We start from the raw sequence: 23,924 nt of genomic DNA on the forward strand, positions 1-23,924 counted from the left end.
AACTTGTCAATACCTCTCATAAATACAAGTAGTGATGAAGTCAATCTCTCCTCCACTTTCAGCCAGGAGAGATTGACATAAATATTATTAATATTAGCTCTCTGTGTACATCCAAGGGCCAGCCGTGCTGCCCTGTTCTGAGCTAATTGCAATATTCCTTCCACGGAACCCAAACCGGCTGCGCGCGTGTGCCATCGTGCGCAAATGTATTTTGGCCCCCTACACCAAACGCGATCACGACACGCAGGTTAAAATATCAAAACAAAGTCTGAACCAATTACATTAATTTAGGGACAGGTCGAAAAGCACTAAACATGTATGGCAATTTAGCTTGCTGTTGCTAGCTAATTTGTCCTGGGATATAAACATTGAGTTGTTATTTTACCTGAAATGCACAAGGTCCTCTACTCCGACAATTAATCCACACATAAAACGGCCAACCGAATTGTTTCTAGTCATCTCTCCTCCTTCCAGGATTTTTCATCTTTGAATTTATATGGTGATTGGCATCTAAACTTCCATAGTATTACCACGACGACCGGCAAAACAGTTCGTCTTTCAATCACCCATGTGGGTATAACCAATGAGGAGATGGCACGTGGGTACCTGCTTCTATAAACCAATGAGGAGATGGGAGAGGCAGGACTTGCACCGCGATCTGCGTCAGAAATTGAAAGGACTTATATTTTAGCCCTTGGCAACGCAGATGCTTGTTGACGTGCGCGAGCAGTGTGGGTGCAATAATTGAATAACATATTTCTAAATTTATTTTGCAAGTGTAGTCAGGCTATTAGGCCTTTTTTTGTGGCACCTGACCACACATCTGAACAGTAAAGGTTCGACAAAACTATGCCCTGTAGGACCTGCTTTGTTGATAGTGTTGTTAAGAAGGCAGAGCAGAGCTTTATTATGGACAGACTTCTCCCCATCCTAGCTACTAGTGCATCAATATGTTTTGACCATGACAGTTTACAATCTAGTGTTACTCCAAGCAGTTTAGTCATCTCAACTTGCTCAATTTCCACATTATTTATTACAAGATTTAGTTGAGGTTTTAGGGTTTAGTGAGTGTTTTGTTCCAAATACAATGCTTTTAGTTTATGAAATATTTAGGACGAACTTATTCCTTGCCACCCAATCTGAAACTAACTGCAGCTCTTTAAGTGTTGCAGTCATTTCAGTTGCTGTAGTAGCTGACGTGTATAGTGTTGAGTCATTCACATACATAGACACTCTGGCTTTACTCAGTCAGTGGCATGTTGTTAGTAAAAATTTTAAAAAGCAAGGGGCCTAAACAGCTGCCCTAGGGAATTCCGGCCGTTGCTCGGGTGGTTGTTGTCTTACATTCCCTTTTTCAACTAGTGCGCTATATGGGATGCAGACTCATATGGCACCTTATGAAGCTGAACCTAAGATACATTTGTTTTAGCTGTTGCAGATTGTCTGCTTCACCTCAGTACTGAACATCTTGTTGTTTTAAGCTAATGTCCTGGAGTCGTCTTTGACATGCAGATTGTCTGCTTCACCTCAGTACTGAACATCTTGTTGTTTTAAGCTAATGTCCTGGAGTCGTCTTTGACGTGCAGATTGTCCGCTTCACCTCAGTACTGAACATCTTGTTGTTTGAATCTAATGTTCTGGAGTCGTCTTTGACATAGATTTATATTTTTGTTTGTTTTACAAGTGGTTCAGGCAGCACTAAATTGCTTTGAATAGCTTGATAATAAGATTACAACAGGGTTTATTGGATATCCATAAACCTGTGTTAACTTTTTACCTAAAAAGGAACATTATCTTAGAGATTTCTACTGGACAAAAGCTGACATAGACACTTAAAATCGCACATCAAACGTAGTCAATAGACAACTAAATGTGACTGTGTCTCTGGGAGGAGTTGAGTCTGGTAGCTGTTCAGAATTCAAAGGGCTCTTCGTGGTAATCTGGGTGTTATAGCTCACTGCCCTTTCCCACATTTCAGCCTGCCTGTTCAAACACTCTCCCATGGGCTTCTAGTGGCTTTCCACTCCTTTTCTATAGACTGTGGTTGCGTCCCTCTAGGCCCTGGTTAGAAGTAGTGCACTAAAAAAGGAAATAGGATTGCATTTGGAATGCACAATAGGCAGGTTTCCACTGACCCAGGTTTATTCCCCAAAAGCAATGTTGCAGAAGAAATCTTTGCGCCATATGCAATGGACAGATGTATAGGATATATTTTTTTAAAGATCAACAAAAATGTGTGACATGGGTGTCTAACTTATTTAAAATTATAATACTATAATACTCCACTCAAGTTAATTCTAAATACGTGCTGCTTGCTAAATAAAACATTTGACTATAAAAAAATGTATCTGCAGGACAGGGATCGTCCTGACTTTAGGGAATGTCTTAATTTCTTCGACTTGCTTTTCTGGTTGGCCGGAACGCAAGTTTCACCATCCAAATCTTCACCATGGCCCAGGTTGTGGCGATACGTTGGAACATGACAATTATTAAAACATGGCAAACCAATTCTTGTGTTCTATCCATGCTGGCTTTCACCAGCTATTTGAGACATGAAACAGATAGGTGGGAGGGCATACAGGCTGCCTCCAATTTATTAATGTCGATTTGTCTAAAAGGGTAATGGAAGCACTTCAACCATTTAAAAAAATACATTTAATTAGGTGTGACATTGTTACGTCATGCTGTATTTATCGACGCAAGACCGTTCGATGGAAACATTCTACATGTAGACAACAATCAGTGGACAAGTAAATGGAAACATAGCTATTGATGTAGCAGCTCCTAGGTTGGCAGGCATGGTGGTGGGTTATCTCCCCCTCTGGCTGTTGCTGTTGGGGAGGAAGCTCTGGCTGTTGCTGTTGGGGAGGAAGCTCTGGCTGTTGCTGTTGGGGAGGAAGCTCTGGCTGTTGCTGTTGGGGAGGAAGCTCTGGCTGTTGCTGTTGGGGAGGAAGCTCTGGCTGTGTCCGATATGGCATTCTATTCCTTAAATAGGGCTTATGGGCCCTGGTCAAAAGTAGTGGACTATACTGGGAATAGGGTGCCATTTGGGACTCAGACTATGGCTAGTGCATGGCTCCTAGCCTCCTCCCTATCACCCTGATCTAATCCCCCTCGGCTCAGGCCAGGCTATTTGATTAGCCAGACAGCCAGGAGGAGGGGGGAGGGCAGGGGGAGGAGGAGGGGGGAGGGCAGGGGGAGGAGGGGAGGAGGAGTGGCATAAGGAGATTTCACAGCTTAAAGGATGAACAAAATTAGAATGCTGGGTGATGATCTGGCATACTGCCACCCTACTAACCAAAGAGGAGCATCATGATTGGTTTGTACACGCACGCGTGCGCTCGACAAGAAAACATTCAGATGATTGGCGATTGGATGGCTTTTCCTCTTCTCCAACATGTTGTTAGTCAAACATTTTGACATGTTTTTGTTTAAGTCCTTTAAGAGTTTAGGGCTGGGAGGGGAGCTTTCGGGGGATTTACAGTCATTGTCTTTTTATTGCTAGAGTAACTCCTCTTCTCAGGAAAATCATCACAACCCATGTTGACACGTCAGCCATTTTGTAAGTTCAACAGCCAGCCAGCCAGCCGTTCTCTCTGATCTTTCTATAGGTTTTAATACCCAGTAGACTGTTAATATTCAGTTCATCCATACCCTCACTCATATGAGACAAATTCATGAATAAGACCAATAAAGTGAACCAGGGATGGAACCGGCTAATAGACATTCTTGTTGCCAAGGTTCCAAAATCGGTGCCATACCATCATTCCAAAGACAAACTTTCATTGACCTGAAGTGAATGGAACTTCCCCTGTGTCTCTCTCCCCCCAGCGGGCAGACTCCAGCCGACTCAGACTTTCAGGTTCTGGAGATCGCCCGTAAACTGGAGATGTACGGCGTCCGCTTCCACCCAGCAGCCGATCGCGAGGGAACGAAGATCAATCTGGCCGTGGCTCACATAGGCCTGCAGGTCTTCCAGGTGACTAGTAGTTTTACTGCTGACACACACACACACACACACCTCGCTCCACCCCTGAGAATGCACCCGAGGCCTCATCCCTCAGGTTTCAGATTTTCGTCTTCTGTCTCATTTTCTCTCAGGGTAACACCAAAATAAATACTTTCAATTGGTCCAAGATCCGAAAACTGAGCTTCAAGAGGAAACGCTTCCTGATCAAGTTATACCCAGAGGTTCATGTGAGTACTGTATTTCTGTCATCAAAGCATTGGAGGCAATCAGCGGTTGAAAAAAAAATGAAGTGTTCTCGCTGCCCCTGTTTTGGTAAAAAACTGAGGGATGGGGCTGAAGAAATGTAACCACTCTAGAATTTATAGACAGAGCTATGGATGAAAAGATTGACCATCCATGATATCAAAATTATAGTTTTAACCATGTTTAACTTTGGCATTTTACCTGTATCATTAATTCATAAGTCCAAAGATGGATGTAGCGTCTGTAGATTCAACACAAATAGGCTAATTGAGTGGCATCCAGAGTGTCTGGCGTTGTACTCTACCCTGTACAAGAAAAAAGTAGAAATCTGTCTTTACAAATCTATGTAAAGGTATCTGTTTTTTTTTGTTTTTTTTTATCCCAATGGGCTGAAGGTAATCTGTGCCAAGGTCTAACCATATACAGTGCATTTGGAAAGTATTCAGACCCCTTCACTTTTTCCACATTTTGTTACGTTACAGCCTTATTCTAAAATGGATTTTTTTTTAAAAACAACATTTTTCCCCTCATCAATCTACACACAATACCCCCATAATGACGAAGTAAAAACAGGTTTTTAGACATTTTTGCAAATATCACATTTACATAAGTATTCAAACCCTTTACTCAGTACTTTGTTGAAGCACCTTTGGCAGTGATTACAGCCTTGAGTCATCTTGGGTATGACACTACAAGCTTGGTACACCTGTATTTGGGTGTTTTTCCCATTCTTCTCTGCAGATCCTCTCAAGCTCTGTCAGGTTGGATGGGGAGCGTCTCTCCAGAGATGTTTGAACTGGTTCAAGTCTGGTCTCTGGCAGGGCCACTCAAGGACATTCAGAGACTTGTCCTGAAGCCACTCCTGCATTGTCTTGGCTGTGTGCTTTGGGTTGTTGTCCTTTTGGAAGGTAAACCTTCACCCCAGTCTGATGTCCTGGGCGCTCTGGTGGTTTTTCTCAAGGATTTCTCTGTACTTTGCTCTTCGTCTTTCCCTCGATCCTGACTAAAGGCCTGATTGGTGGAGTGCTGCAGAGATGGTTGTCCTTCTGGAATGTTCTCCCATCTCCTCAGAGGAACTCTGGAGCTCTGTCAGAGTGACCATCAGGTTTCTTGGTCACCTCCCTGACCAAGGCCCTTATTCCCTGATTGCTCAGTTTGGCTGAGCGGCCAGCTCTAGGAGGAGTCTTGGTGGTTCCAAACTCAATTTAAGAAAGATGGAGGCCACTGTGTTCTTGGGGACCGTCAATGCTGCAGAAATGTTTTGGTACCCTTCCCCAGATCTGTGTCTCGACACAATCCTGTCTCTGAGCTCTACGGACAATTCCTTCAACCTCATGGTTTGGTTTTGGCTCTGACATGCACTGTCAACTATGGACCTTATATAGACAGGTGTGTGCCTTTCCAAATCATGTCCAATCAATTGAATTTACCACAGGTGGACTCCAATCAAGTAGAAACATCTCAAGGATGATCAATGGAAACAGGATGCACCTGAGCTCAATTTCAAGTCTCATAGCAAAGGGTCTGAGTACTTATGTAAATACGTTTAAAAATATATATATTTTAATACATTTGCAAACATTTATAAAAACCTGTTTTTCATTTTGTCATTATGGGGTATTGTGTGTAGATTTAGGATTTTAATTCATTTTCATCCATTTTAGAATAAGGCTGTAACGTAACAAAATGTGGATAAAGTCAAAGGGGTGAGAATACTTTCCAAATGCACTGTACGTGTTTACAGCAATCATCCATGAGTAAACGTTAGCATTCAAGTAATATTTTATTGGACCACTTTGGGAATAACTGTTTTAATTCCTGCTTTCAACTATCCTCAATGACTATATGTACATATTGTTCAATGTATTTAATTTTAAAATAAAGGCCATATTTAATTGTAGGGGCCACATCAGGATACCCTAGAATTCCAGATGGTCAGTCGGGACCAGTGTAAGATCTTCTGGAAGAACTGTGTGGAACATCACTCTTTCTTCCGCCTCTTGGATCAGCCGCAGCCCAAGTCCAAAGCCATTCTCTTTAGTAGGGGATCGTCGTTCAGATACAGGTATCTCTGCTTTCTGCTGAATCATACGGAGGTAGATTTTGTAAAAAAAAATAAAAAATGAAATGGATGTTATGTTGAGGTAAATTTTCACAGATGTTAAGAGTACCATGTAGTATACAGCTTGAACCCATGGGAGACTCTATGGCTCGTGCTTTTGTTGTTTGATTGTATCTGTGTTGTGACTCTTTCTGGTTTAGTGGGAGGACCCAGAAGCAACTAGTGGAATATGTCAAGGACAGCGGAGCAAGGAGGACACCATATCAGAGGTGTGTGTGTGTCTCTGTCTCTCTGTGTCTTTGACCTCTGTTTAACTCTCATGTGGTCTGTCTCTCTGTGTCTTTGACCTCTGTTTAACTCTCATGTGGTCTGTCTCTCTGTGTCTTTGACCTCTGTTTAACTCTCATGTGGTCTGTCTCTCTGTGTCTTTGACCTCTGTTTAACTCTCATGTGGTCTGTCTCTCTGTGTCTTTGACCTCTGTTTAACTCTCATGTGGTCTGTCTCTCTGTGTCTTTGACCTCTGTTTAACTCTCATGTGGTCTGTCTCTCTGTGTCTTTGACCTCTGTTTAACTCTCATGTGGTCTGTCTCTCTGTGTCTTTGACCTCTGTTTAACTCTCATGTGGTCTGTCTCTCTGTGTCTTTGACCTCTGTTTAACTCTCATGTGGTCTCCTGTCTATCTGACAGGAGGAACAGTAAGGTGAGGATGTCAACTCGCTCCCTGGCCCCCGATGTGCCTAAACAGGTCAGTGGGATTACAAGACTAATGCATCTCTCACCGGGTTAGTGAGTCTTTCTGACAACAGGGTTAGTGAGGAGTCTTTCTGACAACAGGGTTAGTGAGGAGTCTTTCTGACGACAGGGTTAGTGAGGAGTCTTTCTGACGACAGGGTTAGTGAGGAGTCTTTCTGACGACAGGGTTAGTGAGGAGTCTTTCTGACCGGGTTAGTGAGGAGTCTTTCTGACCGGGTTAGTGAGGAGTCTTTCCGACGACAGGGTTAGTGAGGAGTCTTTCCGACGACAGGGTTAGTGAGGAGTCTTTCCGACGACAGGGTTAGTGAGGAGTCTTTCCGACGACAGGGTTAGTGAGGAGTCTTTCCGACAGGCTAAAGAATTTTAGGAAGGAGGTACAGAGTCGTTGGAAACTAATGGAACCCTCTCTCCCCCATCTCTCCTCTTTCTTTCATGTCTTTTCAGACGTTGTCGTTCAATGACAGCCTGCGGGCGCCAGGTTCCCCGTCCTCTGCGACCGGGTCCTTCCACTCCATACATGTCTCCAGCTCCCCCCTACGTCCGGAGCCCCAGACCCAGTCTCCACAGCCTCCTCCCCAGAGCCAGGCCCAGTCTTCACAGCCTCCTCCCCAGAGACAGGCCCAGTCTCCACAGCTTCCTCCCCAGCAGCAACAGACCCAGCTCCTGCCCCCACAGCTGGCCAGGCCCTCCAGCCCCCCAGCGAAGGAGGACCCCCACAAGGCCACCGGCATCCCCCCATGTCACCACGCCTTCTCACAAGGTGCCCCAAGTTACCCGGCGGCAGGAGACTGCAACCCCTCGTCTGTGTGTGTAGAGAGTAGAGCTTCCCATCCGCAGCAGCAACCCTCCCAAAATGGCAATGAGGATAGTGAGAAGGGTGGGGGATGGGGGTCGATGTGCAGGGGGGGAGGAGGAGGAGGAGGAGGGGAGGAGAAGAGAGTGTTCCTCTCAGCTGATGTGTTTGAGGCGGAGCTTCTCCGAGCCAGGCAGAAGCCCCTGTTCCCATTGGCTAACACCCAGCTCCATGTCACAGAGGAGTTCATAGATGACGACCCCTCTGAGATGTCGTTCTACGGCGGCGGGGCCGAGGCCTATTACGGCTATGAGGAGAAGTGGGGTCAGTATGGCGGTTATACAGAGGGTGGTGGTGGTGACCTCACTAAAACCAGGGGCGTCAGTCTGGGTCTGGAGGACCTGAACAGAAACACTAACCTCTTCTCTGACCACAGCGTTGTTGGTCGCTCCGAGACCAGCTCTCTGGTTAACAACAGGTCGGAGTGTAGTTCCCTTGACAACCTGGGGCTTAGTTCCGCAGGTGACTCCCGGTCTCTGGGCTTCGACGGGCCAGACTTCTCCTCCTCCCTCCGCCTCCCGGGCTCTGACAACCCGTCCGAGGCTAGCTCCATGGTTAACTTCCCGGCATACTCAGTCCGCTCGGAGACTAGCTCGGCGGTGCAGTTCAGCGACCTAGTGGAGCAACTAGAGCACCTCAGCTATCCTCCTACGGCCACGGAGGGGTCTGCTAACGGCAGCGACGATTCTGACTCCGACTGGGGTTCAGACAGCGGCCTGCCCCCTGAGCAGAACCTGTTCTATAGCAACCCCCTAGCTGAAGGGCCTGGCGGGGTGGAAGGGTTCCTTTTGCAGTGTCATGACCTGCAGGCCCTAGCCCTGGGGGAATCCTCTGGTGGACCCCCACATTAACATGTGAAGGCCCTAGCCCTGGGGGAAACCCTAGCCCCCGGGGAATCCTCTGGTGGACCCCCACATTAACATGTGAAGGCCCTATATAGGCAGTCACACTACTTACTTAGCTAACGTTACGAAATATTATTGTGGTTTTGGCGAAGATTTGAATATTCGCGGAACATTTTGAATCAGATTTGAATCTTTCATTTTGAGATTGGCGAACGGCCCACCCACTTCTCACTCATTTGATGCCTTTTTACTGGGCAGCCAGTCACATTTGCCTTTACTGGGCAGCCAGTCACGTTTGCCTTTACTGGGCAGCCAGTCACATTTGCCTTTACTGGGCAGCCAGTCACATTTGCCTTTACTGGGCAGCCAGTCACATTTGCCTTTACTGGGCAGCCAGTCACATTTACCTTTACTGGGCAGCCAGTCACATTTGACCTTTTTTAAACAGATCAATTGCAGCACTTACCCAGACATCATACCTGCTAATGACTGTTCTCCCTCTAGCTCTGCTTTTGGGTGCTGTCCATGCTTGTTATTGAAACAGGATATTTTAAGACCTTTTATGCCTCGTAACAGTGGTCTGGCATTACAGCCGTCAGCTCATGTTGCACAGCACGGCTCAGTAACAGTAAGAGCACAATACTGAAGTCTTAAGTGGTCGAGTGCAGGGATAGAACAAATATAATATGCTTGCCTATGTGGCTTAACTTAATAATTGGAGAGTGGATGGGATACGGTTGCTATTATATCCCACTAGCATACAGCAATTGCTCTAAAGTTGTTTGTGGTTTTGAATCTGTCGGTACCATTTATGGTGACTCTATTCTTTGTCCACTCTTCCGTACCGCTACGCTTCAGTCTTAGACCGTGCTTTGATTTGGCCTTCTGTCACAGCTGTATAGTGTTAGGTGCTTTGCATTTCGATTCCTTAATCGTTTACTTTAAAAAAATATATATATATTTCTTATGTTTTCAAGACACGTGCTGCCTATTCAGAATAAGACATAAAAATGTATTTGCGACGTGAATGTTGGGAGGAGAATTTTTCTACAGCTGATTTAGTATTGATTGTCTGGCATTCTGAAGAATATATTACTTCACCATTGTTGAGGTTCAATCTTGTAACCTGCATGGATGTAGGTTCAGACTTAATACAGCTTTGATTTTAAATATATCATTTTAAATATAATCGATTTTGATTCAGGGGATTCAGGCTCTAGCCGTCTCTTTGACTTGAATATATGCGTTCTTTGTCTAAATTTAACACCCCTAAAAGTAAATTTGATTTTTAATTTTTAACAGCACTTTTCCTAACGTATAGTATTTTACTTTAAAAAAAAAAAAAAACATGTCTTAAATTTACATTTAAAATAGTAGGCAACAATCTGTGATTTGTCACATGCTTTTTGTGAGTCAAAGATGAATATTTGTGTCATACCACTCAGATCTCAGGGGTAGTAACGAACTCAATGCTGATCCTTCATTGGTGTAGCATAGTCTAGTAGTATGTCAGTGTATTCTCTGTCTGAAAGAGGTTATACAGGCCTCGGGGACTGTTATAACGTACAGATATATAGCAGACTGCTGCTAAAGTTAGAAATTCAACATTAGATGCATCCCAAATGACCCCATATTCCCTACATAGTGCACGACTTTTGACCAGAGCCATATGGCACTCTATTCCCTACATAGTGCACTACTTTTGACCAGGGCCCTCCTATAAAGACACTACAATATGTGTTTTTCTAGAGCCTTTATATCATGCTACTACTTTTCTTTAAGATTTTGTTCCATTTAGACATCTGCTGGTCCATAATAACCTTGACTCTCCTGTCCGTTACCACGTCTGTCTTGAGTAACACACAGCCTCAGTCTGGGGTTCATGTTAGGTGTACCGGGTTAACAGAGTATTAGGCTATATCGTTCTGCCCCTGAACAAGGCAGTTAACCCACTTCCTAGGCCTTCATATCGCAGAGGTTTTTACGTCCTGTTGAGATTGATGAAGTAAAGACGTAGACGAATGAAACAAGACACAAGCACATGGTAGATTTGAGTCGGTGTAGATTTCAGTTTAAAGAATGTAGGCAGTGTACTGCTGAGGCAATGTTATACACACCACAGCCAACAACGTGAATGTACTTTTAACAAACCCATGTAACAAAATATATGACGTTTCTGCTTCAGTAATAACAGTAGCTAGTATGCCAATAGATTACAAACTGTTTAGATGTCTTAATGTACTATAAGTAAAGATAGAAGCCCTCAGTAAACCGTAAGAAGCATTTATACTTAACCTGGTTTATATTCTTTCAGTGAAAATCATGGGGAATCAATGAAGTTCTTGAACAGAGTGATGAAAATGAAGTTTTACTATTGTCACCATATCATTGTGCTGGAAGTGATTTTTAAAAGCTCCTTGTATCTGTTACTTCATCTGATCGTTTACTGTAAACATGTTGCATGAGGTTTTATACACAGTCTATAATCACTTCCTATAGCGGCGGCTGAGGCACTTCAAGAGAATAACACTAACAGCCGCAGTAACAACAAGGGACTTTTCTCACTTTGGTCCTTAATCTTGTATAACCTGCCATTTTGAGATTCGTCTTAGCAGTTCATTTTTTTCTTTTTTTCTTATATAATTTGATGAATGAACTGGTATGCAGCCGTAGCCGTTACCATAGTGGGTCCAGTGACGTATTGTGGTGTTGACGTCCAAGCCACAGATATGTGTTGGGTTTCTGTTTGGATCGAAGTAGGGAACAGTGGAACAGTGTGGAGAAACAATTGACTAGGTGCCATGGTAAATAAAGTCCTGTTGAATCGACATAGGGATGAGTCCCAAATGGCACCATATTCCCTACTTAGTGCACGATGGGCCTTGGTCAAAAGTAGTGCACTACATGGGGAATAGGGTGCCGTTTGGGGCGTAACCATGGAAATGGAGTCAGTGGAGTGTTTCTCTACTTTGTCATGAGGAGGAAATTACATCATCAATCTAAACTCCCCAAGTCCCATTTTTTTTAATTTCCTGTCATTTGAAGCAGCTAGCTTTAATCTGCCCAAAGGCCTCTGACTTGGCGTTCTGCAACGCAAACTGTTCTGTTTCAGTGCGTTTAGAACACAATCTATTTGTCTTCTGTAGCACGGTAGAGTCTGCTCACTCTGAAGGTTATTTACACGTTTTTATGTCATTCAGCAGACGCTCTTATCCAGAGCAGACTTGGGGTTTAAAGTGCTTTGCTCAAGTGGCACATTGAGCGTTTTATTTTTTTATTTTATTTTATTTTTTAAATTTTTAATTCACGTTGTCGGCGTGGCGATTCTAATCCGGCTGTAGTCTATGGACCTTAAGTTGTACTGTTTTGACTAATGTTGCTCAATTCCTTTAGCCTTATTGTTTGACTCATTCACTTAATATGTATTCATATAATGGATCGCTGATGCTTAGAGGTGAATTTTAAAGATTGTTTTTAAATATTTGTGTGATTTTTTACATGAATGTAAAAATGGGGGGGGGGGGACTGGGTACTTTTAATTTTTTTTAAAACCACTTGGCGATCAAGAAAGCCAACTAATATTTCACCTGTTGAGTAAAACGGCTACGCTACATAGTTTGTCTTTTCTAAAAACTCTACAACCCAGGTTCTCATTGTCATTTTGGTCGAATGCCTAGAACTTACACGTTCATTTTCCCCTCCTCCCCCTCCCCTTCGTAAAAGGGTTCATAGAAGTGTGCTTGCGGAGCCTCGCTCTCTACCATCACAAGTGAGTAAAACAGCAGTCCTCTGAGCCTCCTAGAGGGAGTCGGGGTCAAAGTTCAAATACCCAGAAAACACACACAAAAACAAAACAAATGCACAGATGGAGACCTTTGCATTTCCACTCATAGATGTTTGACCTGCGGTTGTTGGCCTCTGTTAGAACATTGTAGCTTTGATTCGTGGCCTGCAGATTCACCCCCCCCCCCCCACCTCTCTTGAATCAAGTGCATGGTGTACTAAGAGACAATTATTCACCTAGCTTTTGATCTACTGTAGCTTGCAACTGGCACTTATAATGGCATCAAATAATGCAACACACATTTCTTAATGAACATGTATGGTTACTGATTCTAAACAAAGTGTACTCTTACGTTTTTGTATGTTTTTTTTCTCCTCTTAAGAATAAAGTAATCACTTTTGGGTACCTTTTTTTAAATGTCAGACTTAAAATTTATTTGAGACATTTTGTTGATTTTACTTTCAATCAAGGAAGCAGAGAATCATGTGCAGGAGACGTTTTGGTGATCAATTCTGTGGCTTTGGAATTTGAATAATCCTCTACTGAATTTGACAGTCATCAACTGGAGAATTTTCTTTTCCATGTTAGTGGATATTGTTAAATGAACATTTGAAACACAAGATTGCATAAAAAGATGGTCCCGACAACAAAGTGTTGATTTTAATACTGTTTAAAGTGATGGATTTTTAGCTACAGCTAAAACCTGCCTTTTCATCCCACTGAGACTGACTTGCTGACTCTTCACCTTGTCCAGGAGGAGGAATGCTAGAAGTGGCATCTGCACGCTAGAGGCTTTAGAGAGATGAATTTGGATGGACCAATTCACCTTGTCCTCGCTCCACCTTAACCCTACCTCAAACCCTCTAACCCTCAAGCAGCTACCCTGAACCCTCTTACGTTGCAGTGTTTAGTTAGACACTAGCGCTGTGGACCACACTCTCACACTCAGGTGGTGAACGGGCTGGTGGTTACCTGGTCCAGTACACCTTTAGTTAGAGAAGTACACCACAATCTCAATAGGTCCCTCTGGTTACTAGGTCAAAAAATACATTAATAACAGTATCTAGGTTGGGGGAGATATTTGATCTTCAATTCTATATACTTTCGGAAATTGCTAACATTTTTTTAATGTTACATGTCACTATCATTCCTATGGTTTTGTGTAACCACTGTGCCTGGCCAGAGCATGTCGTTTAGGATTAGGGCTTTATCTGGGGCTTAAAATGCAGGAGCTGTCTGCTTTGTTTAGAATTAGAGAATACAAAACACATGTTCCTTGTTTTAATCTAGGCTGTGTTCCAAGTAGCCCCCTATTTCCTATATAGTGCACTACTGTTAACCAGAGCCCTAGGGGTGCTCCTCAAATACTACATTCCACAGCCTGTGTGTGTGCACATGCTCCCTGTTTAGACAGGCTCTCTGCCAAGTCATTCCACACAGCAAACCCCAACTCCCCCCCCCTTCCTGTGACTGGACTGTCCATCCCCACTCCCCCCTTCCTGTGACTGGACTGTCCATCCCCACTCCCCCCTTCCTGTGACTGGACTGTCCATCCCCACTCCCCCCTTCCTGTGACTGGACTGTCCATCCCCACTCCCCCCTTCCTGTGACTGGACTGTCCATCCTCACTCCCCCCTTCCTGTGACTGGACTGTCCATCCTCACTCCCCCCTTCCTGTGACTGGACTGTCCATCCTCACTCCCCCCTTCCTGTGACTGGACTGTCCATCCCCACTCCCCCCTTCCTGTGACTGGACTGTCCATCCCCACTCCCCCCTTCCTGTGACTGGACTGTCCATCTCCACTCCCCCCTTCCTGTGACTGGACTGTCCATCCCCACTCCCCCCTTCCTGTGACTGGACTGTCCATCCCCACTCCCCCCTTCCTGTGACTGGACTGTCCATCCCCACTCCCCCCTTCCTGTGACTGGACTGTCCATCCCCACTCCCCCCTTCCTGTGACTGGACTGTCCATCCCCACTCCCCCCTTCCTGTGACTGGACTGTCCATCCCCACTCCCCCCTTCCTGTGACTGGACTGTCCATCCCCACTCCCCCCTTCCTGTGACTGGACTGTCCATCCCCACTCCCCCCTTCCTGTGACTGGACTGTCCATCCTCACTCCCCCCTTCCTGTGACTGGACTGTCCATCCTCACTCCCCCCTTCCTGTGACTGGACTGTCCATCCTCACTCCCCCCTTCCTGTGACTGGACTGTCCATCCTCACTCCCCCCTTCCTGTGACTGGACTGTCCATCTCCACTCCCCCCTTCCTGTGACTGGACTGCCCCCCCCCCCCCCCCCCCCCCCCCCCCCCCACTCCTCTCCATCTGCTGAGGCTGTAGACCAGGGATCATCAACTAGATTCAGCCACGGCCCGATTTTATAAATCTTTTTTCTTGAGTGGATGCTCAGGGGCCGGAACATAATTACAAATAAGTGGTAGACTGAAGTTGACCTCAAGAAGTCCAAACAAATATGTCTGACCAAAACAATCATTTCAAACCTTGTTTACATTAGTATATGATCACGTCTCTCAGTGTGCGGGAATATTTGGGAACAGATTTCCAAAATTAAAATCACTTGGAGCCGATTTCCTGGTGTTGTACAGTCTTTATGTCCAACAATAAAACCACCCGTGGACCGCCAGTTAAGAAACCCTGCTGTAGACTGTGCTATCTCCCCTTCTGTGTAGAGAGACTGCAGGCTGTGCTATCTATCTCCTCAGTCTCCGCCCGTCCTGTGTTGTCCCCCGTGGGGCTGTAAAACAGTTAAAACTATAAACCACCGCCTGTCTGCCAGGCCGCCGCCGGGCTGTTCCGAGCCGTGACTCAGGGAACTGTTTCCAGGTCGGAGAGGAATCTTTTTTTTTCTTCTCTCCTTCCTGGTCTGTCGTTCTGTTTCTCTTCTGTGAGAAATGGGAGAACAGCTCTGACTTTCTGTGGCTCTGTCAGGAAGAGTACAGCCAAAACATCTAGCTGGTGTGGAGTTTGATTCTCTCGACTTCCTCCAGTAGGGAATCATCACACTGCAGACTCCTCCAATAGGGAATCATCACACTGCAGACTCCTCCAATAGGGAATCATCACACTGCAGACTCCTCCAATAGGGAATCATCACACTGCAGACTCCTCCAATAGGGAATCATTACACTGCAGACTCCTCCAATAGGGAATCATCACACTGCAGACTCCTCCAATAGGGAATCATCACACTGCAGACTCCTCCAATAGGGAATCATCACACTGCAGACTCCTCCAATAGGGAATCATCACACTGCAGACTCCTCCAATAGGGAATCATCAGACTGCAGACTCCTCCAATAGGGAATCATCACACTGCAGACTGGGTGCTTCCCAAATGGCACCCTATTCCGTATTTGGTGCACTACTTTTGACAGGGGCCCATTAGGGAATAGGGTGCACTACATTTGAGTGGGACCCATTAGTGAATAGGGTGCACTACTTTTGACTGGGGCCCATAGGGAATAGGGTGCCATTTGTGAAGCAGCTTCAGTTCTCTAATGTAATTAGCTTCATATAAGAGCTGGTGATAAATCATTCTAGCGGACTGCAGCTCTGAAAACAATGGCTTGAGAGAAAAAATGTGGGGGCCATTATCTTTCTCTATTCATGTCAAACCGTGTGTGTGTGTGTGTGTGTGTGAGAGAGAGTATGTGGGACTGTAACGGGTGTGTGTGTGAGCATGTGGGACTGTAACGAGAGTGTGTGAGAGCATTGAAAGATTTGTTTGAAGAACCCTTCAGCCTGTTTCTATTGAAGGACACAGGACATTGTCATACAGTAACAGCCTGTTTCTATTGAAGGACACAGGACATTGTCATACAGTAACAGCCTGTTTCTATTGAAGGACACAGGACATTGTCATACAGTAACAGCCTGTTTCTATTGAAGGACACAGGACATTGTCATACAGTAACAGCCTGTTTCTATTGAAGGACACAGGACATTGTCATACAGTAACAGCCTGTTTCTATTGAAGGACACAGGACATTGTCATACAGTAACAGTCTGTTTCTATTGAAGGACTCAGGACATTGTCATACAGTAACAGCCTGTTGCTTTATGGTTCTGTCATGGGGATAACGTTTTATTAACATATTTAATCCTATATATTTTTTTTTTTTCAAATAGGTCCAAATGTATCCTTGACCCATGGTTCTGTATCTATTTCCTGAATGAAGTGGCCTTTCCCTCTACTGTGTTTTTCTGTTGTTGCCTGGATGTTCCTCCCACCTTTTCCAAAGCAGAGGCTTGTACAGTAATAGAGCAGATCCCTCCTGTTCCCCTAAGCAGCTCTCCCTGCTGCCTCCTGTGGGATTCATTTACAAATATACAAGCTTATTTTAATGTCATGTTCTCGTGTGTTGTTTTCACTCATGCTGTGTGTAGAGAGAAATATTTTGTTTGGGATAACAGAGAGATGATGCGGTACTCCTTAAGTGTTGTCTGTCTCATACATGGGTTTGATATATTCACTACATTACCAAAAGTATGTGGACACCTGCTCGTAGAACATCTCCTTCTAAAATCAGGGGCATTAATATGGAATTGGTCCCCCCTTTGCTGCTATAACAGCCTCCACTCTTCTGGGAAGGCTTTCCACTAGATGTTGGATCATTGCTGCGGGTACTTGCTTCCATTCAGCCACAACAGCATTAGTGAGGTCGGGCACTGATGTTGGGAGATTAGGCCTGGTTCGCAGTCGGCGTTCCAATTCATCCCAAAGGTCTTCGATGGGGTTGAAGTCAGGGCTCTGTGCAGACAAGTCAAGTCCTTCCACATCGATCTCGACAAAGCATTTCTGTATGGACCTCACTATGTGCATGGGGGCATTGTCATGCTGAAACAGGAAAGGGCCTTCAAGATCTCCCTTCACTGGAACTAAGGAGCCCAAACCATGAAAAACAGCCCAGACCATTATTTCTCCTCCACCAAACTTTACAGTTGGCGCAATGTATTGGGCCAGGTAGAGTTTTCCTGGCAGACGCCAAACCCAGATTCATCCGTCAGACTGTCAGATGGTGAAGCGTGATTCATCACTCCAGAGTAGGTTTCCACTGCTCCAGAGTCCAATGGTGTGAGCTTTACAGAGACTCTAGCCCACACTTGACATTACCCATGGGGATCTTAGGCTTGTGTGCGGCTGCTCGGCCATGGGAACCCATTTCATGAAGCTCCTGACGAACAGTTCTTGTGCTGACGTTGCTGCCAGTGGCAGTTTGGAACTCGGTAGTGAGTGTTGCAATCGAGGACAGATGATTTTCACACGCTACGCCCTTCAGCTCTCGGTGGTCCCGGTCTGTGATCTTGTGTGGCCTACAACTTCGCGGCTGAGTCGTTGTTGCTCATAGACGTTTTCACTTCACAATAACAGCACTTAGAGTTGACTGGGGCAGCACTGGCAGGGCAGAAATTTGACTAACTGACTTGTTGGAAAGGTTGCATTGTATTGATGGGGCCATGTTGAAAGTCACTAAGCTGTTCAGTACTGCCAATGTTTTTATCTGGAAATTGCATGGCTGTGTGCTCGATGTTTACCTGTCAGCAACGGGAGTGGCTGAAATAGCTGAATCCACTAATTTGAAGGGGTGTCCACATGCATCTGTGTGTGTATATATAGTGTGCAGCAGAGATGGAATATGAATTCAATGATTTTGAATTTGTATAGACACATTTTGAAATGTAATTCATAGTTTGACGTGTTTTTTGTTGTTGCTCTTTCCCCTCTCCCAGGGTCCTCTATGGACAGCCCCCAGCTCTCCCCGTTCAGCTCCAAGAGCTCTCCCCTCTGCCTGTCCCCCTCCTTCCAGATGTCTACGCTGAGTCTCCCGGGGGCGGGCCAGGCCCCTTCGCCCCTACAGAGCCCCATCCTGAGTGAGGTGGGCACCAACAGGCTAGAGGAGGAGGAGGAGGAGGGCAGGAGGAAGGTACACTGCCTGCCTCTATTGATCTGTCAGTTGATTCATTAATCAACCGATCATTCAATCACATTTTGTTTTAGGTGGATCATTTTTTTTTTACATGGTGATTGGGTGTGAATTTTTGTTAAATCATAATTGTAAGAGATAACAAACTGTCCTTTCCTCTTAAAATAAATAGATTTTAAATCGTCTCCAGAGTTCCATACACGTTGTTTTTGAAAGCCTGTGCTTTACACAGTAATGTTGCATGAAATTTATCAGGGTCAAATTCACTTTTATTTTAAACTTATGAGCCATATTTTCCATAAAGCTGTTTTGATTATTAGCTGAATACTGTGTGTATCCAGTGTTGACATGACCTGATGGTCTCGTTCCTCAGCGATATCCCACCGACAAGGCCTACTTCATTGCCAAAGAGATTCTAACCACAGAGAGGACCTACCTGAAAGACCTAGAGGTCATCACAGTGGTGAGCGATACACGCAGTGTGTGTTTCATCTATGGCTGTGTTCAGATTTATGTTTTTTTTTTTTTGCTGCGGTAGCCTGGTCCCAGATCAGTTTGTGCCGTCTTTCCATAAGAATATGCTACACAGCGCAAACAGATCTGGAACAAGGCTTGTGTTCTAATGCTAAAATGTGCGTGTCCTTTTTCTCTTGTCTTCTGTCAGTGGTTCCGCAGTGCTGTGATCAAAGAGAACGCCATGCCAGAGGGTCTGATGGCCCTGCTGTTCTCCAACATCGACCCCATTTACGAGTTCCACCGGGGATTCCTCAAGGAGATCGACCAGAGACTAGCTTTATGGTCAGTGCTGCTCTCCTCACATTTATCTACATATACAAAACATTAGACTAATGCTGTGGTAATCTACATATATAAAACAGGCTAATCTACATATACAAAACATTAGACTAATGCTGTGGTAATCTACATATATAAAACAGGCTAATCTACATATACAAAACATTAGACTAATGCTGTGGTAATCTACATATATAAAACATTAGACTAATGCTGTGGTAATCTACATATATAAAACATTAGACTAATGCTGTGGTAATCTACATATATAAAACATTAGACTAATGCTGTGGTAATCTACATATATAAAACATTAGACTAATGCTGTGGTAATCTACATATATAAAACATTAGACTAATGCTGTGGTAATCTACATATATAAAACATTAGACTAATGCTGTGGTAATCTACATATATAAAACATTAGACTAATGCTGTGGTAATCTACATATATAAAACATTAGACTAATGCTGTGGTAATCTACATATATAAAACATTAGACTAATGCTGTGGTAATCTACATATATAAAACATTAGACTAATGCTGTGGTAATCTACATATATAAAAGACTAATGCTGTGGTAATCTACATATATAAAAGACTAATGCTGTGGTAATCTACATATGCAAAACATTAGACTAATGCTGTGGTAATCTACATATATAAAACATTAGACTAATGCTGTGGTAATCTACATATATAAAACATTAGACTAATGCTGTGGTAATCTACATATATAAAACATTAGACTAATGCTGTGGTAATCTACATATATAAAACATTAGACTAATGCTGTGGTAATCTACATATATAAAACATTAGACTAATGCTGTGGTAATCTACATATATAAAAGACTAATGCTGTGGTAATCTACATATATAAAAGACTAATGCTGTGGTAATCTACATATATAAAACATTAGACTAATGCTGTGGTAATCCACATATATAAAACATTAGACTAATGCTGTGGTAATCTACATATATAAAACATTAGACTAATGCTGTGGTAATCTACATATATAAAACAGACTAATGCTGTGGTAATCTACATATATAAAACATTAGACTAATGCTGTGGTAATCTACATATATAAAACATTAGACTAATGCTGTGGTAATCTACATATATAAAACATTAGACTAATGCTGTGGTAATCTACATATATAAAAGACTAATGCTGTGGTAATCTACATATATAAAACATTAGACTAATGCTGTGGTAATCTACATATATAAAACATTAGACTAATGCTGTGGTAATCTACATATATAAAACATTAGACTAATGCAGTGGTAATCTACATATATAAAAGACTAATGCTGTGGTAATCTACATATATAAAACATTAGACTAATGCTGTGGTAATCTACATATATAAAACATTAGACTAATGCTGTGGTAATCTACATATATAAAAGACTAATGCTGTGGTAATCTACATATATAAAACATTAGACTAATGCTGTGGTAATCTACATATATAAAACATTAGACTAATGCTGTGGTAATCTACATATATAAAACATTAGACTAATGCAGTGGTAATCTACATATATAAAAGACTAATGCTGTGGTAATCTACATATATAAAACATTAGACGAATGCTGTGGTAATCTACATATATAAAACATTAGACTAATGCTGTGGTAATCTACATATATAAAAGACTAATGCTGTGGTAATCTACATATATAAAACATTAGACTAATGCTGTGGTAATCCACATATATAAAACATTAGACTAATGCTGTGGTAATCTACATATATAAAACATTAGACTAATGCTGTGGTAATCTACATATATAAAACAGACTAATGCTGTGGTAATCTACATATATAAAACATTAGACTAATGCTGTGGTAATCTACATATATAAAACATTAGACTAATGCTGTGGTAATCTACATATATAAAACATTAGACTAATGCTGTGGTAATCTACATATATAAAAGACTAATGCTGTGGTAATCTACATATATAAAACATTAGACTAATGCTGTGGTAATCTACATATATAAAACATTAGACTAATGCTGTGGTAATCTACATATATAAAACATTAGACTAATGCAGTGGTAATCTACATATATAAAAGACTAATGCTGTGGTAATCTACATATATAAAACATTAGACGAATGCTGTGGTAATCTACATATATAAAACATTAGACTAATGCTGTGGTAATCTACATATATAAAAGACTAATGCTGTGGTAATCTACATATATAAAACATTAGACTAATGCTGTGGTAATCTACATATATAAAAGACTAATGCTGTGGTAATCTACATATATAAAACATTAGACGAATGCTGTGGTAATCTTATCAAAAGAAGATCTATGTTATACTAAGCTTTCTGAGAAAGGGAAGAGTACGGCAAACACTGAAAAATGGAACGCAGCAATCCTATTTAATTTAAAAAAGTTGAGACCTTTTTTTTTTTTTTTTTTACTGTCAAAGCTACAGTATGTAGTCAAATGTATAATTGTTTTTTTGGGGGGGGGGGTTGTTTGTGACCAGGGAGGGACGCTCTAACGCTCATGTGAAGGGAGACTACCAGAGGATTGGCGACGTCATGCTGAGGAACATGTGTGCTCTCAAGGTGAGACTGGCTTCCTGTCACCACCTGGTTGTTCAGACGGGTTACTGCTACACACTATAGTCAGATGGGAGACTGCTGCTGTACAAAACAGGGATGGAAAGTGATGGGATAAACCGTCTTAACTCCGTTGTCATGTGTAAGCTTAGCACTGCATCTGTTTACATTAAGTTAGAAAAGGGAAGTGATTTTTTTTTTAACACGGCGTCCACACTAACTCAGACCATTACCGTGTTTTATAAAGGGATCCCTGCTTTCAGCTTGTTGTTCCTGCTTCTCTCCTCAGGAGTTCACCAGCTACCTGCAGAAACATGACGAGGTGCTGACCGAGCTGGAGAAGGCCACCAAGCGTCTGAAGAAGCTGGAGACGGTCTATAAGGAGTTTGAGCTTCAGAAGGTGTGTTACCTGCCTCTCAACACGTTCCTGCTGAAGCCCATCCAACGCCTCATGCACTACAAACTGATCCTAGAGAGACTGTGTAAACACTACAGCCCAGACCACCCCGACCACAACAACTGCAGAGGTGAGAATGCTACGTGGCTGATGGGTGGGAGGTCCCTCTGAGCTGTCACATTGAGAATGCTACGTGGCTGATGGGTGGGAGGTACCTCAGAGGACCATAGAGCTGTCACATTGAGACTGCTACGTGGCTGATGGGTGGGAGGTACCTCAGAGGACCATAGAGCTGTCACATTGACAGTCAGATCACAGTAATAGAATCCAGAGAATGGGCGTGCCCTTTTAAGTTAAAGATGGCATAATGGGTGGACTGGTAGCCATTGCGAGTGTACCTGTGAGTTTACCACTGAAATTGCCAGGTTTAGAGGTGCCAATCCTTTTTATATGGATTATATTTCTATGAGTCAGATACCTAGCTCTCCTGCTCATTTCTGCTTAAGAGACCTGGGTAATGTTCAGCAGGGAGAAAATGTTCAGAATGGGGTGGTAATCATGGGCCGAGCTAAGCAGCCACCATCTTGTCATATTCCCTGATGTTTGTATCCCTCCTGTGTGGATCCTCAACCCTCCTGTATGGATTCTTTCCCCTCCTGTATGTACCCTTATCCCTTTCTCCCTCCTTGTCTACAGAGGCCCTGAAGGAGGTGGCAGAGATGGCCACTCAGCTCCAGAGTAGTTTGATCCGCCTGGAGAACTTCCAGAAGCTGTCTGAGCTCCAGAGAGACCTGATCGGCATCGAGAACCTCACTGCGCCCGGCAGGGTGAGTCTAGTACCTCGTAGAACCTCACTGCGCCTGGCAGGGTGAGTCTAGTACCTCGTAGAACCTCACTGCGCCCGGCAGGGTGAGTCTAGTACCTCGTTGAACCTCGCTGCGCCTGGCAGGGGTGAGTCTATTACCTCGTAGAACCTCACTGCGCCCGGCAGGGTGAGTCTAGTACCTCGTAGAACCTCACTTCGCCCGGCAGGGTGAGTATAGTACCTCGTAGAACCTCGCTGCGCCTGGCAGGGGTGAGTCTATTACCTCGTAGAACCTCACTGCGCCCGGCAGGGTGAGTCTAGTACCTCGTAGATGGAGACTGGGCAGCAGTACTGTAGTACTCGAGTCCAGGAGATGGACTTGAACAAACGCTAGAGACTTGAACACTTAGTGACTTGACTACATCATTGCACAAAATGCACAATATGCTCAACTCTTACTAAGTTCTGTACGGTGAATGAGTCTTTGGGTGCTGTAGTAGGAGTAATCTGCCCGCTTTGAAGAAGACATCCAGCACTCACAAATAAAGTAGAACTATTTTTCCATCAGTGGTCAGGGTGAGAGCAGTATTCAGGGGAGGTAGACTGGGGCGATGCAGGATAATAATAAACTCTGCAAAAAAGAAACGTCTCTTTTTCAGGACCCTGTCTTTCAAAGATAATTCGTAAAAAATCCATATAACTTCACAGATCTTCTTTGTAAAGGGTTTAAACACTGTTTCCCATGCTTGTTCAATGAACCATAAACAATTAATGAACATGCATCTGTGGAATGGTCGTTAAGACACTAACAGCTTACAGACGGTAAGCAATTAAGGTCACAGTTATGACAACTTAGGACA

At 43.6% G+C, this 23,924-nt stretch overlaps 1 protein-coding gene across 5 annotated transcripts in view; it reads left to right on the forward strand.

Moving 5' to 3' along the window:
- Window positions 1–23,924, forward strand: part of farp2 (FERM, RhoGEF and pleckstrin domain protein 2) — a 94,673-nt gene that overhangs the window by 41,741 nt on the left and 29,008 nt on the right. For 3 of the 5 annotated variants that reach the window (XM_045687959.2, XM_045687960.2, XM_082957086.1), the window contains exons 8-19: window positions 3,832–3,979; window positions 4,102–4,197; window positions 6,115–6,278; window positions 6,476–6,544; window positions 6,964–7,021; window positions 7,474–8,146; window positions 18,264–18,457; window positions 18,831–18,920; window positions 19,122–19,255; window positions 21,787–21,868; window positions 22,152–22,389; window positions 22,956–23,086. In XM_045687959.2, the coding sequence (XP_045543915.1) occupies window positions 3,832–3,979; window positions 4,102–4,197; window positions 6,115–6,278; window positions 6,476–6,544; window positions 6,964–7,021; window positions 7,474–8,146; window positions 18,264–18,457; window positions 18,831–18,920; window positions 19,122–19,255; window positions 21,787–21,868; window positions 22,152–22,389; window positions 22,956–23,086 (2,077 nt within the window). The remainder of the gene's footprint in view (window positions 1–3,831; window positions 3,980–4,101; window positions 4,198–6,114; window positions 6,279–6,475; window positions 6,545–6,963; window positions 7,022–7,473; window positions 8,147–18,263; window positions 18,458–18,830; window positions 18,921–19,121; window positions 19,256–21,786; window positions 21,869–22,151; window positions 22,390–22,955; window positions 23,087–23,924) is intronic. The other 2 variants (XM_045687961.2, XM_045687962.2) reach the window with 2 other exon arrangements.

This window comes from Salmo salar, chromosome 10 (genome assembly GCF_965601325.2).
Source record: "Salmo salar chromosome 10, fSalSal1, whole genome shotgun sequence".
NCBI lineage: Eukaryota > Metazoa > Chordata > Actinopteri > Salmoniformes > Salmonidae > Salmo > Salmo salar.